At 33.6% G+C, this 19,630-nt stretch overlaps 1 protein-coding gene across 5 annotated transcripts in view; it reads left to right on the forward strand.

Annotated features, from left to right (window-relative positions):
* Positions 1 to 12,175, forward strand: part of ZBTB21 (zinc finger and BTB domain containing 21) — a 63,677-nt gene extending 51,502 nt beyond the window's left edge. For all 5 annotated transcript variants that reach the window (XM_051984756.1, XM_051984760.1, XM_051984759.1 and 2 more), the window contains one exon: positions 6,705 to 12,175. In XM_051984756.1, coding sequence (XP_051840716.1) covers positions 6,718 to 9,870 — 3,153 coding nt within the window. In that variant the 5' untranslated portion in view covers positions 6,705 to 6,717 and the 3' untranslated portion in view covers positions 9,871 to 12,175. The remainder of the gene's footprint in view (positions 1 to 6,704) is intronic.
* Positions 12,176 to 19,630: the final 7,455 nt, after the last annotated feature.

Raw genomic sequence — 19,630 nt, forward strand, 5'->3', positions numbered from 1 at the left:
TCAGTTTGTCTATTGAAGCCCCACAGAATGAATGCAGGAGTTGAAGAGGAGAGAGACTGAGATTCAGGCATTTTAAATCATTGAGTAAAGAAGGAGAAGGTCTTGGAGATTGGTGGACAACTATCTGAATCTTTATTGGGTGACAAAAATGGTTTCAGTGATCCTCAAAGGAGGAGAGATTACAGAATGATGATGGAAGAAGGTAAATCTAGAAGTAAGGAAGGACAACAGTTCTCTCACTAAGACAAATAAATCTGAGCATATATTTAATCCATAAATATCCTTCGGAAGTTATAGTTTAGAAAAGTATAGGTCTTCTGTTGTCATTTTCCTTCTGCATCTCTTCCCTATTTCCTGAACCAATACTGCTAATGATCTTCCACTGTATTTCTTAGTTAAGAACAAATGTTAAACTAATGTTATCCTTAACTGACATGTCTCTCAATGCAGAAGGTAGATCAAACATTCTCCAGCTGAGATAGATTTAGGATTTTTTAAAATATACTTCATTGTTATGCTTGTTTTATTTCAGTTTAACTTCTCTAAGAAATAGTATGTTACATACATGTTATCTTCTTTCCATTTTTAGCATTAATATTGTAATATTACATACATACCAAATAGATGCTTTCCATCTATTATACCTTTTTGACTGGCTGTATTCTCTTTTCTATACTTCTATCCAATAATATATTTTATTCTCTTTTGGTCCAGAGTTTATCTTGGGCAATATGCTCTCTATGGACTTCTTGATTTTTGTTTTTTATGACACATACTCTAAGGAATCAAAATTGTAATTTTCCATTACATGGAGCCATATAGCATCACCTAAATAATATTAGAGTTTTTTAAAAAGGGAGAAACTTGGAACTTTTGAAAGTGCTATATAATTTTCTTTTCTTTTTTTTAAATTTTTATTTAATAATTACTTTATATTGACACTTGTTTCTGTTCCGATTGTTTTTCCCTCCCTCCCTCCATCCCCCTCCCCTAGATGGCAAGCAGTCCTTTATATGTTGGATATGTTGCAGTATATCCTAGATACAATATATGTTTGCAGAACCGAACAGTTCTCTTGTTGCATAGGGAGAATTGGATTCAGAAGGTATAAATAACCCGGGAAGAAAAACAAAAATGCAGATAGTTCACATTCATTTCCCAGTGTTCTTTCTTTGGGTGTAGCTACTTTTGTCTGTCATTTATCAATTGAAACTCAGGTCTCTTTGTCAAAGAAATCCACTTCCATCAAAATATGTCCTCATACAATATCGTTGTCGAAGTGTATAATGATCTCCTGGTTCTGCTCATTTCACTTAGCATCAGTTCATGTAAGTCTCGCCAGGCCTCTCTGTATTCATCCTGCTGGTCATTTCTTACAGAAAAATAATATTCCATAACATTCATATACCACAATTTACCCAGCCATTCTCCAATTGATGGGCATCCATTCATTTTCCAGTTTCTAGCCACTACAAACAGGGCTGCTACAAACATTTTGGCACATACAGGTCCGTTTCCCTTCTTTAGTATTTCTTTGGGATATAAGCCCAGTAGAAATACTGCTGGATCAAAGGGTATGCACAATTTGATAACTTTTTGGGCATAATTCCAGATTGCTCTCCAGAATGGTTGGATTCGTTCACAACTCCACCAACAATGCATTAGTGTCCCAGTTTTCCCGCATCCCCTCCAACATTCATCATTATTTTTTCCTGTCATCTTAGCCAATCTGACAGGTGTGTAGTGGTATCTCAGAGTTGTCTTAATTTGCATTTCTCTGATCAATAATGATTTGGAACACTCTTTCATATGAGTGGTAATAGTTTCAATTTCATCCTCTGAAAATTGTCTATTCATATCCTTTGACCATTTATCAATTGGAGAATGGCTTGATTTCTTATAAATTTGAGTCAGTTCTCTATATATTTTGGAAATGAGGCCTTTATCAGAACCTTTAACTGTGAAGATGTTTTCCCAGTTTGTTGCTTCCCTTCTAATCTTGTTTGCATTAGTTTTATTTGTACAAAGGCTTTTTAATTTGATGTAATCAAAATTTTCTATTTTGTGATCAGTAATGGTCTCTAGTTCATCTTTGGTCACAAATTTCTTTCTCCTCCACAAGTCTGAGAGATAAACTATTCTATGTTCCTCTAATTTATTTATAATCTCGTTCTTTATGCCTAGGTCATGGACCCATTTTGATCTTATCTTGGTATATGGTGTTAAGTGTGGGTCCATGCCTAATTTCTGCCATACTAATTTCCAATTATCCCAGCAGTTTTTATCAAATAATGAATTCTTTTCCCAGAAGTTAGGGGCTTTGGGTTTGTCACTTTCCACTGATCCACTAATCTATTTCTTAGCCAATACCAAATGGTTTTGGTGACTGCTGCTTTATAATATAATTTTAGATCAGGGAGAGCTAGGCCACCTTCATTTGATTTTTTTTCATTAATTCCCTTGAGATTCTCGACTTTTTATTGTTCCATATGAATTTTGTTGTTATTTTTTCTAGATCATTAAAATATTTTCTTGGAAGTTTGATTGGTATAGCACTAAATAAATAGATTAGTTTAGGGAGTATTGTCATCTTTATTATGTTCTCTCGGCCGATCCAGTGCTATATAATTTTCCAAAAATGATCTAGAGCACCTTCTTCATGCTAATCTGAGTCTAGTTTGTTGTCCATCTGTAGTGTCTTAGATTCACACACACGGACTAGCTCTGTGGGGTATCCATTGAACTGCAAATTTTAATATGGACAATAGATATTCATTGATATTTTTTCAGTAACTATTGGAGATGTTAGATGCCTTCTACCTAACAGGAAGGTTAGGCATAAATAAAAGTTTGGTTTTGGTTTATTTTCACTTTTCCGAAGCGCTTATAAGAAAGTAGTCTCCAGAATCATTTTGGACATTCCCTCTGTTAACTAAATTTTTATTTATCTTATATATACCTTTACTTACACACATATGTTTGTATTATCTCTCCTATTAGATTGTGAGCTTATTGAAGGCGGAGGCTCTTCTTTTGACACTTTCTATATCACCAGTGCTTAGTGCAGGGCCTATTTATTGATCAATTGATTCTTTCCCTTGTTACAAATCCCATGATTTGTGATTGTATATATCTCAAGGCAGGGCATCAAGCAATCCAGGAAAGGGTCTAGTGTCTTTTGTTTTATAAATAGTCAGGAACAGGTGAGAGGACTGTGTTGCTCCCTCAGTAGCAGTTGTCTGAAAACTTACTTGGAGATGTATCTGTCAGTACAGGTGAAAATTCTCAAGGTGGGTCTGATCTAGCACTAAGGTACTCACTGTTAATAGCTCAGGTAAGGAATTGATTACTTAGCCTGACTAAGCACAAATTCAAACTTTGTCTCTAGCTTTGGGTACAAAGAGAGGCCCTGCTCCTTGTTAGCTGTGACCATCAACACTGCACTCTTATCATATACTGAACCATTAATAGGTTCCAGGCTTACGCTGAATATTAAGTGTTTATTTTCCATTCAAATAGCCTATTAAGTTTAGATGCCTAGGAACAGTTTTCCATACGACACTCCAGGACTGCCATGGAATCTCTCATGTGCTTTACTAGCACTTACTTGTTCCGTTGCATGAAACTCTTCATGATCCCTTGGCCATACATAGCATGCCAATACTTTCCATGAGTTTTCTTGGCAAAAACACTAGCGGTGGTTTGCCATTCCCTTCTCCAGCTGATTAAGACTAAAAGAGATTAAGTGATAGTAGCCTCGGTAGTAATTGTCCAGGTGAAATGTGAGCTGGTTGTCTTCCTGACTCCAGGCCTAGCACTGTATTCACTAGCTGCTCCACTGGGATTTAATCTTGCCTTTATAGTGGGCCATTAGTACCTATAACTTTCTTTTAGTTTTTGCTTTGGGGATTGTTAAGCTGAATTCTGGAGTATTTCTTGATCTCATTTAGGGACTTCATAAAATATAATTTGATAAAATCAGCTTGTCATTAAACAAGATCATTTGGAGGACTTCACCATTCTTCTGTTTTATATCTCACATGATATTAGTAAGCAGAAGATTGTTAAAAAAAAAAAAAATTCTCCATTTTATCTATCATGGACTCTTGTACAATTTTCACACACTTCACATAAAACTTTCTAAGAGGTAAAATTTTAAAGCTGTATAAATATAGCTATATTCTTTTTTTCCCCCCGGGACAATTGGGATTAAGTGATTTGCCTAGGGTCAGACAGCTAAGAAGTGTTAAATGTCTGAGACCAGATTTGAGCTAAGGTCCTCCTGACTTCAAACTGGTAATCTATCCTAGTTGCCCCAACACTTTTTATTAAATTTTGTGATGAGAAAGATATCGTATGTAATACAAGTAATCTTACACATAGGTGCTTGATAAATGCCTGTTGGATTAGATTAATATAGACTGTAGCTATAGAATATAGTTTGGAAACACTGGTGCTCTGCTTTTTCATATTTTCATCAAAATTGGCTCAATGAAGAATACAAAGTATGGCGTATCAAGTGTTCTCACAGAGATTTTCTAGAGATAAGACATTAGTCGTGTGACTTGCTAGTTATGAATAATTTCCTGATTGCTTTGTTTCCATAGTCTTTTTTTTCAGACATTGAAAATAGATTGTGAAATTCCTTCAAAATTGTATCATCTCAACCGTAGACCTCCTTTTTCTGTATTAGATCTGGTCTGTCTGCTTTGGGCTTTTTTTTTTTTTTTCCTTTGGTGCCATTTCTATTTCTTCTTAAAGGACATCAAATTCAAATGTGCTGTATTGTAATTGGAGGAATTGTTCTGGAAATTCCACTTAGATTGTTTTACACTCTCTAAGAATGATCTAATTTAACTGGATTTCACAGCAAGCTCTGCAAGCTTAATTTTCTTTCCATAACATCTTGCTATTTGTAGCCAGTCCTTGTGCTTTTACTTTACTTCTCCACAAGATTTTGAATGAATTAATATTGCTAAATCAGTGTTTGTTACTATATTATTAAATTATTATTGCTAATTTATAATTATTGCTTTATAACTAAACTCTGCTATATTACTTAGTTTTAGTACATACACTGAAGTGTACTTACCCTTGAGGTCCCTAGAACCTAGAGGTAGGTTTTTTTTGGGGGGGGTGGTTCCCTCATTGGGTGATACTTATGTCAAGTTAGCTTCCATAGGAACTGGGGGACAGTTTACATTGATTTCTATTCCTTTACCCATTTTCAGCGTCATTGGAATTATTTTAATAACTTACTTTTATCCAAGTATTTTGTTGACTTTAACATTGATCTAATAATCAGGGGTCCTCAAACTTTTTAAATAGAGGGCCACTTCACTGTCCCTCAGACTGTTGGAGGGTGGGACTATAGTAAAAACAAAAGCTTTGTTTTGTGGGCCTTTAAATAAAGAAACTTCATAGCCTTGGGTGGGTCCTCAGCTGCCGCATCTGGCCCTCTGATAATTCATTTGTCTCCCCATAGCTGATTTCAGAATAAACCAAATGTATTTAATGTCTGTAAAAATATAGGCAGTTTCCGTTTTTGTGATTTACTGAGTGTTTACCAGGTTCAGTCTCTTTTAATTCTCTTCTTGAAGGAAGCATTAATTATATAGCTGTGAGACATGTCTATGTTAATTACAATCCTTTAGGACTCTTAATTCTAAATCATGTTTTACATTATGTTTTTTGCCTCCTCTTGTATATTCTTTTTGCATTGAAATTAATAGAGGATTCTATTTGAGTTCTTCACAAGATTTCCCCATTTTCTTTTCTTCCACAAAACAGAGGTCTCAAAACCTTAGTAAGCATTTTGCTTATTCTCATTAAGAGTATTAGAAAACAAGATCAAATTTTCCATAAAATTATATTTTGTGGTCTTTATACCCATGCAAGACAAAGCCAATTCAGCATATCCTTTTATCTGCCTGCCTCTTATAAGAGAACTTATGAACCATCCTTCATTTAACTGCAACTTCCTTATCGTCTAGTTTGATTTGTAGAGAAAAAAATTAATATTGCTATGATGAAATTCCTTTATTAGTATGTCACTGAATAAAGGTTTGGAATTTAGAATATAAACAGATTAAATTTATAGGCCTTTAAAACTTTTGATTTTTCATTCCTTTCCCTTTATCTTCCACAACTCTTCCACTATCATTGGACTCGGGAAGATTTGAATCAGTTTTACCTTTGTTTGTTTCATAATCCAAAGAATTTGCCATCTAATGACCAGCCTCTTTATACTTATCTAAAGAAACACATATTATATATAGTAAATCTTGTCAATTTGCATGCTGCTACTATATTCTTTTAGAACCTAGGGTCAATTCAGTACCAGGATGAAGATTAGGAATAGGACTTTTGTGGAAGACAAAACTATATTTCTTAAACAGTATGATTCAGACCTTTTTTTCTAACTTAGATTTTCTTCTCTGATTATGATGAATTCATGAAGAATATTATTGGCAGACTTTTAAAGCAATTTTATTTAGTAAAAACCTTATTGGTACACCCCTTTACTCAAGAGACTCAAGGAGTCTTTCTTTTTGAAAATACTTTTGAAAATAAGTCTTTATTTTAAATAATTCTTCAGAATTATTAATTAGAATGTAATAGAATTTATTCACATTGAGAAACATAACATTTTTACATGTGTTTTCAATGTTATTTAAGATTGTTCATACAATTTTTTTTTTCAGATAAATCCAAACAATGGAGGGACTTCTGCATTATATAAATCCAGCACATGCCATTTCTCTCCTAAGCGCTCTAAATGAGGAGCGTCTCAAAGGACAGCTCTGTGATGTTCTTCTAATAGTGGGAGACCAAAAATTTCGAGCTCATAAAAACGTCTTGGCTGCCAGCAGTGAATATTTTCAGACTTTATTCACAAATAAAGAAAATGAGTCCCAAACAGTATTTCAACTTGACTTCTGTGAACCAGATGCTTTTGATAATGTATTAAATTATATTTACTCTTCATCTTTATTTGTAGAGAAAAGCAGCCTTGCTGCTGTGCAAGAACTTGGCTACAGTCTTGGTATTTCTTTCCTTACTAACATTGTTTCCAAGACACCACAAATCTCTTTTCCAGCATGTCCCAATAAGAAAAAAATATTTCAAGAAGGAGATGAAAGTAGTTCTCAGAAAAGAAGTGTTATTGTTTGTCAAAGCAGAATTGAAGCACAGGGAAAAAATGCTAGTCAAATTCAGCATGACCTAAGCCATATTTCAAAGCCTTCACCTAGCATTGCAGTCAAGAATAATACTAACAGACCACATGTCACAAAACCAATTGAACCACTTCACAATTTGTCATTAAATGAAGGAAGGTGGCCAAAAGAAAGCTCACTGGGTTATCCCAAACTTATTGAACCTTCTGGATCTTTGGATGATCAGGGTAGAAGTGGTTTGGTAAAAAGAAATACACTGATTCCTTCAAAACCTCTCCAAGACAGAGAAACTTCAGATGATAAACAAGGAATATCTAGTCAGCCTTTAAGAGAGAAAACTATAGAAATGTCTTTGAAAAAGCCACAGCCACCTGTTTTGTCTCTTTGTAGCTCATCAGAGGCTCCATATCTTTTACAAGAAACTGGTAAAGGAAGCAGTCAAGGAGAAGATAGAAATTTGCTGTATTATTCAAAACTAGGATTAGTGATCCCATCTAGTGGACCAGGTCCAAGAAACCAAAGTATTGATGGAAGTGGCCCACTTGTTAAAAGTCTTCTCCGGCGATCATTGTCAGTGGATAGTCAGGTTCCTATGTATTCCTCAGTTAGTTTGAAAACTTCACAAGGATCATCTTCAATAACAAATGATGCACCAGAGAATATGTTTAGTGCTACATCTCAAAAGTCATCTTTGAAAGATTCTACTGAAAAAACAGTTCTAGTTGATCAGACACAGGTCATACACCCGCATCGCCTTAGGTCCTTCAGTGCCTCTCAGTCATCAGAAAGGGAGATAGCCTCGCCTGTTACAGAGGTACGAATAAAAACTGAGCCTAGCAGTCCACTTTCAGATCCTTCTGAAATAATCAGGGTCACTATTGGAGATGCAGCAGCATCAGTCAATAAAAACTTTTCTTTTAAGGTAGAAGATGATCAAAGTAGACTTCTAACAAAAAGAAGATTTCAAGCTGACCGAAGGTTACCATTTAAAAAACTGAAGGTAAACGAACATAGTTCTCTTGGATCAGAGGATAATTTTGAAGAAAACTCAAGCCCTACTCACCTAGATGCTGAGTTCCCAGATTCAGATTTTAGTAAAGATGAATATAGTGAGTTGGAAGAAACTAGACCAAATAGAAAATTTAAATGCAAGCATTGCCTTAAAATTTTTAGATCCACTGCAGGTCTTCATCGCCATGTTAATATGTACCATAATCCAGAAAAACCTTATGCTTGTGATATTTGTCACAAACGATTTCATACAAATTTCAAAGTCTGGACACATTGTCAGACACAACATGGAATTGTGAAGAATCCATCACCAGCTTCTAGTTCACATGCTATCTTGGATGAGAAATTCCAAAGAAAACTGATTGATATAGTGAGAGAGAGAGAAATTAAAAAAGCCCTGATTATTAAACTAAGGCGAGGAAAATCAGGTTTTCAGGGACAAACCAGTTCACAAGCACAGCAAGTTATCAAAAGGAACTTAAGATCCAGAGCCAAAGGAGCATACATTTGTACTTATTGTGGAAAAGCATACCGTTTTCTTTCTCAATTTAAACAACACATAAAAATGCACCCAGGAGAAAAACCACTAGGAGTAAATAAAATTACCAAACAAAAAGAACATGTTCCTCATGAAAGTTCATTAGAAAAGGAGGTTTACCAGTGCCATCTCTGCAACGCTAAGCTCTCCTCTGTTTTAGAACAAGGAAACCATGAACGATTATGCAGAAATGCTACAGTTTGCCCTTATTGCAGCCTTAGATTCTTTTCCCCAGATCTGAAGCATGAACATGAAAGCAAATGTGAGTATAAAAAACTGACTTGTCTTGAATGTATGCGTACTTTTAAATCTTCTTTTAGTATTTGGCGCCATCAAGTTGAAGTGCATAATCAGAATACCATGGCTCCAACAGAAAACTTTTCTCTTCCTGTTCTTGACCACAATGGTGATGTAACTAGTACTTCAAAATTGCAGCCCCAGTCAGAGCTTAATAAAGTAAACCATTTTATTACCACAAAAGAAGATGGAGTATTTAGTGATTCTTCAGAACAAATTAATTTTGATTCAGAAGATTCTTCATGTCTCCCTGAAGACCTAAGTGTTTCTAAACAACTTAAAATTCAGGTCAAGGAAGAGCCCATAGAAGATACTCAAGATGATACATCTGGAACTAATTTAGCTTCAAAAGAAGTGGTGTGTAATAAAGACACTGGTGTATGGCCCTGTGAAAAGTGTGGGAAAATGTTTACTGTGCATAAACAGCTAGAGCGTCACCAGGAGCTTTTGTGCTCTGTGAAACCATTTATTTGTCATGTGTGCAACAAAGCTTTTCGTACTAACTTTCGTCTGTGGAGCCATTTCCAGTCCCATATGTCCCAGACTACAGAAGAATCTGTACGTAAAGAGCCTGAGTCATGCCCACCAGCTCACTCTCCATCACCACCACCTCTGCCTCCACCATTGCCCAAAATCCAACCTTTAGAGCCTGATAGTCCTACTGGTTTGTCTGAGAGTCCATCTACTACTGAGAAACTATTTGTTCCCCAGGAATCAGACACACTATTTTATCATGCCCCACCCCTTTCAGCAATCACATTTAAAAGGCAATATATGTGTAAGCTTTGTCATAGGACATTTAAGACTGCATTTAGTCTTTGGAGTCATGAACAAACACACAATTAACAATTAAGAGACTCATCTGTTTAAGAAACTGAAAATTATTTCCAGAATATTTAAGAAGTTCAACCTAAAGAATCAAACAAGTGGTAAGAGACAAAAATAGCAGAAAAAGACAGGTTGGAACTTCTTGAATTTTATGGTGAATTAAACTAATTGATAGTAGAAGATAGAATTCTAAATAGACTTGAGAAAAGCAAAGTATTGTGGTCCTGGGATCTTATAGCAGAATAATTTAAATTTATTAGCTTTGGAATTTTATCTTTATTTTATGTATAGTTCTTCATTCCATGATGTCACTATAATTTTCAAATCTTGGCTGCTAGCAGTGAGTTGAAATTAGCAGAATACTATAACCGACTTCTTGTTTTGATTATATTGAACATTCATATACTCTGTTGAAACTCCATTAAATACTTGTCACATTCTTAAATATTTGTCATGTTCTTGAAGTTAAGTTTATAGGGAAGAAGTGGATTTAGTATTTTGTTACATTGATTTAGATTTTAGTATCCTTTAGCAATAATAAATATAAACCTCAATTTTCATGAGATAGCCTGACATTTAATAGAAAGGTTTTTATATCTAATGGTCATGTGGAATTTTTTTTATTATTATATGATTCTTGTACAAAATTTTAATGAAGCAAAGTTCAACGTACTAATAGTAATACTTGAGTTGATATGAAGCAGAGAAACTATCAGTCATTTGGTACCATTATTAGCAATGGTTAAATGGTAAAAGACTTGGGATTAAAATAGACTGCTTAATAGAAGAATTTTACACTTAGTTTACAACAACTTCAGTAATTGTAATAAAACAGTAATTCACTATGTTGCAATGTAAACTATAGCACTCAAATACAAATGGACTTTCAAAGTTTTGTGTTTCTCATAGTTTACGCTATTTATGTTTTTTAGATGGAATGTATTAGAATTTGAAATACTAAATCAGATAGTTAAGATAAAAAGGAACATCATACACATGGCACTAATTTTTCATTATAATACTAATTGTACTTTTGAACAAAAAAGTTGGAATATGCACATAGATATCAAATATCAAGTAGGTAGGTAACATTATATGTGTTAAAATTCAAAGTAGAGGAAAAAGCAGCAGATTCTACATTTTTCCAGAATGGCATATAATATATATATATATATGTATATGTATATGTATACACACACACACACCTATGTATTTTCTGTCCACTTATTTTTTGTGATTTGTGTTAAAATTCTATACTTTGTGGGAGTGGGGGTGGGGGAATTCTTTTTAAATATTAGTAATAATGGTGGAAAGATGTCAAAAGACATTTGTAAAAAATGAGGGCAAAGGTTCAAAATTAGTTTTTGTCAGGGTAGAGTGGAATAATATGAAAGTACTGAATTCTTGTAAAGATAATATGAATTAAATTTCAGAGTTTTAAAAAGTTTATTCTTTTTGGCAGGTAAGGGGAAGAAATTCCTTAACTAGAAAAGGATTTGCTGTTGCTCTAGTAGAGCAAGATTATACCACACCTTTCTTAATTATATTTACTCAAATTCCATACCAATGGAGAGAAAATATTAGTATTGCAATTTCTTTTATTATACTACATAGAAACACCTTTTTGTGAAAAGATGTAAGTGAATTTGTACACTTCTTATATTGAAATTTTGTCTTTTACTCCCATGTGAACTTATTCACATTTTAAAAGGTATTTTAAAACTCCAAAAACAATATTCATAATTGTACCTCTTTTATCCTTACTGATTTTTTAAAATGTAAGAAAACTATTGCCATCTTTACTTTTACTTGAGAGAGGAATTCTATGCATCAGAAAGAAAAAAAATGAAAAATACAGCATCCTTTTTAAAAAACTAGACATTTTGATGTTTATTAGTGTTTCTTCTATAATGTGGTGTAACTTGAATCTTGAATACTTGGGAAAATTACATACTTTTGTTGTCAAAAAGAAGATACTCCAAAAATTATTATTGCTTGAATAATTATTAATCAGATAAATTTCATCTGGAATAATGCATCAATGAAGTATCTTTTTGAATTGTAGGATTATATATCACAAGTTTAAGTATTATGCTCGGTTTTGAAACATTTTTAATTTTAAGTATTATTTTAAAAAATCAGTTACAGTTACAGTTTTTTTTTTTTTACAAATCTAGATACAATCTTGAGTATATGTTAATATTAAAGTAAAATTTCTAATTTTGGGGGTGTTTTTTCTTGTGTTTTAAAATTAATGTTCTTATCCATTCAAGGAACACAAGATCTCCAAATAAAAGTTTGAAACTGAAATATTTATATGGCAGTTAATGTTTTTTTTGGTTCTTTTTTCTTTTAATGTAGTATCCTAAAAATTATTTGCACATGAAAGTATTTGTTGAATAAGAAATGAAATATGCTTCCATTCATGTGATAGTAAATGTTCATGCATAAAACAACAAATGCTAGTTACTTTTATTATTTTCTAATGAGCTTTTAACATTCCACATCAAGAGACAAATTGATAATTTAAAATGAGTTATCTTTATTTTTCAGCTCCTCATAACTATTCAAATTGCCTACCTTTTTCAGAAATGAATTTATGGAAAAATCACAAAAAAATTTTAATGCATACTTTCTTAATGTGAGAAGTTAGATGTTGAGTAAACCATTTTCTTATGTTTAAAAAGATTAACATAAAGACTGTATATTCTTATCAAAATAAGCAGTGGAAAATTTATGCATTATATTTTTCATAGTTGGAAACACAAGCTTTAATATTAATTGAATGTTTTCTTTACATTAGTTTTCATACATCTTCAATTGGAAGAAACCATACTAAGGATAGCAGTAGTTTTAGCTTTATTTTTGTCCAAAAAAATTGATAATTTTGCCTTTAGACATTACATTTAGGGAAACAATGTATAACACTTTCATATTTCAGAAACATATTATAGACTTTGTCCCCAAATATACCAAAACAATGAACACTGTAATTTTGCATGTAGCTTTAATTGGTGCTAATGAGAGTAATTTATGTGTAGCAAAAGTTAACTGTGACTGTTAGTAGAGAATTGACTTGGGAGGTAAGAAGAATACTATAAAGAACTAAATTGTTCTGAAAATAATCTATCATTCTACTTTCTACTTAATTCAGCCATTTTATTTTTTTCCAATGCAGTTTGTATGTATCATCTGCACTTTTACTTGTTTGAATGTAATTATTTAAGATTACTTAGATTTTTTTCCTCACCAAAAGGACTAAGAAGTAATGCAAAATAGATTTTTTAAAAAATCAACTTTTAATGTTTTACTGTAACATATTTGTAAAATCAAGGAATATCATGGAATTGAATCACTTTGAGATGGTGGCTATTGTTAACCCTGAAGTTTTCTTTAAATAGATTTTTCTTTCTCCTTTTAGATGTGTTATTTGAAGCATTTACTTGACTTTGTCTGAATTTAACATAGCAATTTAGTTCTTATTTTTATGTTTATGTCTTGGGTTATTGTGATATTCTGTCACAAGAAGGAGGGGGAAAAAGACAAATAATGAATTTTGAAATAAGGAAAATATTAATATCTGATTTTGTAAAACTTTTAAAAACACAAGCTGCATTGATAATATTCCTCAAAAATAACAGAATTCACTAACCATCTTACTCATTGATATGTTTACCAGAATTTCCAGCAAGCTATTCTGATCCTGATGCCATAATTTTCAAGTGGTGATGTTTTTTCCTATTGATATTAACCACTTGAATTTACTTCTAAATTCTGATTTAAATGGCTGTGAAACAAAAAAAAGAGCTGTTTTATAATCTTGCATATTTTGTAGTTATAGCTTCATACAGTAAATCATTGTTGAATTTTATTTACAAATAAATAAGGTTTTTTAAAAATTTTAACTAAAAATTTGTCTTTTAATCTAATGGTAATCCATTACTTCCTTGGTTCATTTAGCAAATCTAAACAGTCCTGACCCTCCCTATAGACGATCCTTTTTATGACTTTAGGTAATAGGAAGGTTTGTCAATATGATTAGAGACTACCAAGAGACTTTTTGAAGAGAGGTGCAGCTTGGTCTTTGATCCCACAGGCCAGTCAAACCTGCGTATAGCTATCGGAAAAAAAAAATGTCTAATCCCTTTTTTTGAGGGAAAAGGAATTTTAAGAAATATCAGTCCTCTGACAATCTGTAAACCCAACTGGGATTAGTTCTCTTTCCGTATTTTACTCTGGGCATGGACAATGAATAGGGTCCCACATAGCCTACCTTGTCAACAAAAAAACTGAAGATCCTCGGTTTTGAAAACCTTATGCAGGCATAATAACCTAGCTCACAAATGAATAAACAAAGAGGTAATAAAGATATAAATAAAAATCATTAAAAACCTAAAGGAAGCCAGACTACTATGAACAAATATTATATTTCAAATGAAAATTAGAACTCCCTGGTGGAAAAAAAACACTCCTGAATGGCCAAAAATATTAGCCAATTCAAACTCTTATTAAGCATCCCTATCTGAAGAGTAATGTATTATTAGTTACTAGGGAAATAAAAGTTTAAGACCAATATCATGCCTTCATAGAGCTCGAATTGTATGAATGGCAATGCAAACAATAAAATGCAATTTTATTTTAAGATCGGTAGCTTTTTTACAAGTCTATTTTAAATCATCTTTTTAAAGAGTTGTCATTTCCGTCACCCCTTATTATGTAATTAACACTATCGTTCATTAACAGATCATTTCTTTAATAGCCTATTACAAAGTCACTATTTTAGTTTTCTACTTGACCTTAAGTACCTATGAGTAGACAATAAGATAATACCATGAAATTGCATAACTCTAAAATTGATGAATTCATTAAAGATTTGCTAGATTTCAATAGGACTAATTGACAAACTATATATCTTGATTATTTTGTACCTCTATTTCCCCATCCCCAGGTTGGCTGATCATATAACTGATCAATATCAGTTAATAACAGATTTTTGAGGCGCCAAGGGCTCCCCTGAATAACTCAATTTGTCTTCCTAAATGACAAAAGATTTTTGAATTAAGATAAATTAGCACATTTTTATGTGAGCCAAATTCAAATCTAATATTCAAAGTTGCATACTTAGCCACATCTCCAATCACTGATTAACTTTCTAAATGGGAAAAGTTTCACATATGACTTGGTTACTCAAGCCTTTTCATTTCTAAAACATTTTATGAAGCCATATATATAAGTTCAACATTTTAAACATCCTTATTATGAAAACAAAACAAAGATTTAGAACTTAGAACTGAATAAATTGGACTTTTCTATCGTCTTATAGTTCAAAATGCTTACTCTTAATGGCCAATATTCTCTTATAACTGCAGTTGGAGTTAATACATACAGCTGCAACACAATCTTTATCGTCTTGACCTTTTAAAAAAAAAAAAAGAAAAGATTGGTTTGACCACCATAGCCATTCTGCCTCCAGTAAGGTCTTTTCCCGTGAGCATAAAGGGAATCTTTGTCCTTTTATTGTGTCATTTGGTGAATCTGACTATCTTCTTGCAACATGTTTTGTCATTGTTGACTTACCACTTTGGTAGAAGCTTTAATGACATTAAGAGAGAATAAAAAATAAAAAATTTTAAGTAACATTTTCCCAAAACATGTATGAATTTCAACATCAATTTTTGTAAGTTTTTGTGTTCCAAATTTTTCTTGCTCTCTCACCTCCCTCCCCAAGACAGCAAGAAATCTTATATAGGTTAAATATATGCAATTCTTCTAAACATATTATCATATTTATCAGATTGTACAGAAAAAATCAGATTAAAAGGAAAAACAAGCACAACAAAAAAAAAGATAAAAATACTATGCTTCAATACCCATTCATTCTCCATATTTCTCTTGATGTAGATGGCATTTTCTATCCCAACTCTATTAGAATTGCTTCAGATCGCCATATTGTTGAGAACAGCCAAGTCCATCACAGTTGATCATCACATAATCTTGTTTTTACTGTGTAGTGTTCTTTTGGCTTTTTTCACTTCACTCAGCATCAATTCACATAAGTCTTTTCAGGCTTTTTTTTTTTTTTTTTTTTGAAATTGGCTTGCTCATCATTTTTTTAAAAGTACAATATATTCCATTACCTTCACATACATAACTTATTCAGCCATTTCCTAGCAGATGGGCATCTGCTCAATTTCCAGTTTCTTGGTACTACAAAAAAGGTTGCTACAAACAAAAATAAAATTCTTAAAATAGGAATGCATTTAGGTCACAGTGAAAAAACAGAAATATTAGCATACAGAATTTGAAAGACATGATTGATAAATTCTCCAAAGGAGTGTAGGCTTTGAGACACAGTAATGGGTAAAGAATGTAAAAATTGTAAGAACAATGACATCATAAGATGATGTTTTGACTCATAAATTGGATTTTTTCCCTTCATTCTTTCTTCCAGAACCATCCAGTAGCAGTACAAAAGTCAAAGTGCCTGGCTATGGCCTGGGATACAGTCTGGATGACCTTGGCATCTTCAGTGTTTGACCAGTCTTAAGTGCTTTCTTCTAATTATTCTCATCCACTCATTCTACAAGGGGAAGTTTTCACATGCTTTGGGGGTAGACACTTTCTTACCTACAGCTTGAAGCCTGACAGTCAACCTCATTTGGTTTAGCCTATTTCCCAAGACAGTTTACCAGGGTATGGCCACTGCACCTTATACCAAGAAACATCTACTGGTAATAATTTATTATTTAGGTTAATTGGCAGTCAGTAAATTGAGAGTTGTTGTCTCTCAGTACCCAAAGACACCAACGGAGATCCTGAAACATCTTAAATAGCTTCTGAAAGGGAATTCCCCCAGCAAGTGAAAATCAATCTTGGTTGGTAGATATGTAAGGAAGAGATGGGCTTTGAGCATGAGACTCAACAATCTCCAACAAACTGAGCAGGAGAAGACATTTCCATCTGGACCTCTGTGGCTGGTTTTCTCTTTTATGAGCTAAGTAACCCTAATCTTTAATGGAAGGGATCAAGGACAGGGGATTCTTTCCCCAGGCAAAGGACTGATCTAGATTGGATTCTGTTTATACTCTAAATAGAAATTAGGTCTCCTGTTGGGTGGGGTTTCCACTCAAAATTGACAATCATGTTTCTTGAGAGCTGGGAGCAATTTCAGACTGACCAAACTTAACAGGTGTTGGGCCTTTACAGAAAATAGAAAAGGCATGGATCAAAAATAGTTATTAATATAATACTTTGCCTAGAGAAGAGAAGTCTATTCCTAATGGGTTTTTATGACCAGGATGTTGTTCCTGCAGGTGCTTATTCAAGCTTAGGGATTGCCTAGGACTTGTTTGAGTGAGTTCTGTGATTTAGCTGCAGCAGAGTTCACCCAGAGGTTGAGCCCAAAGGACTGTTGTTATACCAAACTCAGGGTATCCTGCAGAACAAGATGTCTCCTAATAAGAAAAAACAAGGAATGGTATTGGAGTGGGGGCCCTGACAGCTGTAAAAAGCCACATTAGATCTAGGGGGAAAAGGGCTGCCTGATTTTAACCATCTGGGAGTCTGAATCCATGAATTTGAGCCTGAGCTCTCATTTTTGAAACAAATATGTAGGTCATTCATTTTGAATTTTTCCTCAAGCTTTAATCAGACTTTCATGGTTAAGATTCCTGAGTGTGCGTATAAGTATTTATATGTGTAAACATTAGGAAGTTCTTAAATGGAATGGAACTGTCTCAGGAGATATTATTTATGGATGCCACCATGAGTGGGAAAACCATGGATGTAGGCAGTTGGAATATAAATGCAGAAATGGGAAGAGAATTTATAGCAAAATTGCCCTCGTCTTCAGATGCCTTCTTGTTCTATATTTTAATTTTTGCTGGGAGAAAAGTAGTCTCCCAAACTAGGCAGGATCCTACTCACTATTTTTATACACTCAAGAACCTCCCCCTTCTTCAGCCTTCTCCTTCCTCAGCAGGGTCCCTGTTTTGTTTTTGTTTTTGTTTTTCCCATTGACACATTATTTTATATTTTATGTTAAAGTGTTACTAAAATAATGGGCATTTTTGTTATAGTACTGGCAGATGAATAAATGTGGCTTCTTGAAGCCACAGGTAAGAGTTGATTGCCAGGTAAATTGTTGCTGTTTTTTCTTCATTCTTGAAGAGGACCAATGACGTCAGGAGGGTGCTATCTTGAGTTGCAAGTGAATTGGATTTAAGTGAAGCAGAGCTGTGCAGTTATTAGCCCACTCCTCCAGAAATATTGGAATCCAATGGCAAGACATAGATCAGGATGGCTGGCTATGGACATCAATGGAGTGGGAGACCTTGGCATTTTTAAGCTAATGTCTTTCCCAAAATACATATAAAGATAGTTTTCAACATTCACCCTTTCAAAACCTTGTGTTCATATTTTTCTCCTCCCTCTTCCCCTACTAATCCAATATTAATTAAAATGTGCAGTTCTAAACAAATTACCACATTTATCATGCTGCACAAGAAAAAGAAAAAAAAGTAAACAACAAAAAGGTGGAAATATTATGCTGTGATCCACACACTCAATCTCTACAATCTTCTCTCTGGTTGCTGATGGCTCTCTCTATTACAAGTCTATTGGAATTAGTCTGAATCATCTCATTGTTAAAAAGAGCCAAGTCCATCACAGTTGATCATTATATAATCTTGTTGCTGTGTACAATGTTCTTTTGGTTCTATTCACTTTACTTAGCATCAGTTCATGTAAGTCTTTCCAGGTCTTTTTGAAATCATCAATAATATTCCATTACATTCATATACCATAACTTATTCAGCCATTCCCCATTTTTGTACATGTGGGTCTTTTTCCCTTTTTTATGATCTCTTTGGGACACAGACCCAATAGAGACACTACAGGATCAAAGGTATGCACAGTTTGATAATATTTGGGGCATAGTTTTAAATTGTTCTCCAGAATGAGTTATCCCAGTTTTTTAAAAGAAAAAAAAACAATAGAAGAGGCAGGAAAAAAATTTAGCTCCCAAGCCCCAAGATATCATGAAGACTATAAGTGACCAAAATGTATATTCCTTTGGACAGTATCCACATGTGAAAGTCTGATTCCCTACCCAAAAAAAAAAAAAAGAGAGAGAGAGAAGAGAAAGAGGAGGAGGGGAAAAAGTGGGAGGAGAAAGAAGAATTGCCCAACTGAAATTGGATGAGCAGCCTTGAAAAAGGCTCAGCAAGTCCTCATACTAGAGGTGCTAGTCCTTGAGCATCCCATACATCCTGAATGTATAGACTGTTCTGTTTGGTAGAAAAGACGCAAAAGGCAACAGCTTTAAACAAATGCATGAATTCTATACAAACTAAAGCAACTTCAAAAATGATATCCAAAGATACCTTGAGGCCTTCCAGAAGAACATGAAGAATTAAGAATTCCTAAAAGTCATTCTACAGAAAACGATATAAGAAAACTGCTCAAATCTTTTGAACAAAGTCAGGAAAGTACCAACTGAATCCTCATATTGCCACTAAAGAAAAACCATAAACTTGAAACTCCTAAGCTTGCAGTGCTTAATTTCATGGTTTCAATAACAAAGTATAAATTTTGTAAGCAACCAGGAGAAATAATTTCAGATAGGGATAAATATATATAAATAATTAATCCTGTTACTTCTGTTTCTGGGGAGGTTGAGGCTAGTGGATTATTAAATCCAGAATTCTGAGCTAAAGGTAATCTGGTGTCTACACCAAGACCAGAATCAGTGTGTTGAACCTTCAGGAGCAAGAAAACA

Source organism: Antechinus flavipes, chromosome 3, assembly GCF_016432865.1.
Source record: "Antechinus flavipes isolate AdamAnt ecotype Samford, QLD, Australia chromosome 3, AdamAnt_v2, whole genome shotgun sequence".
Lineage (NCBI taxonomy): Eukaryota > Metazoa > Chordata > Mammalia > Dasyuromorphia > Dasyuridae > Antechinus > Antechinus flavipes.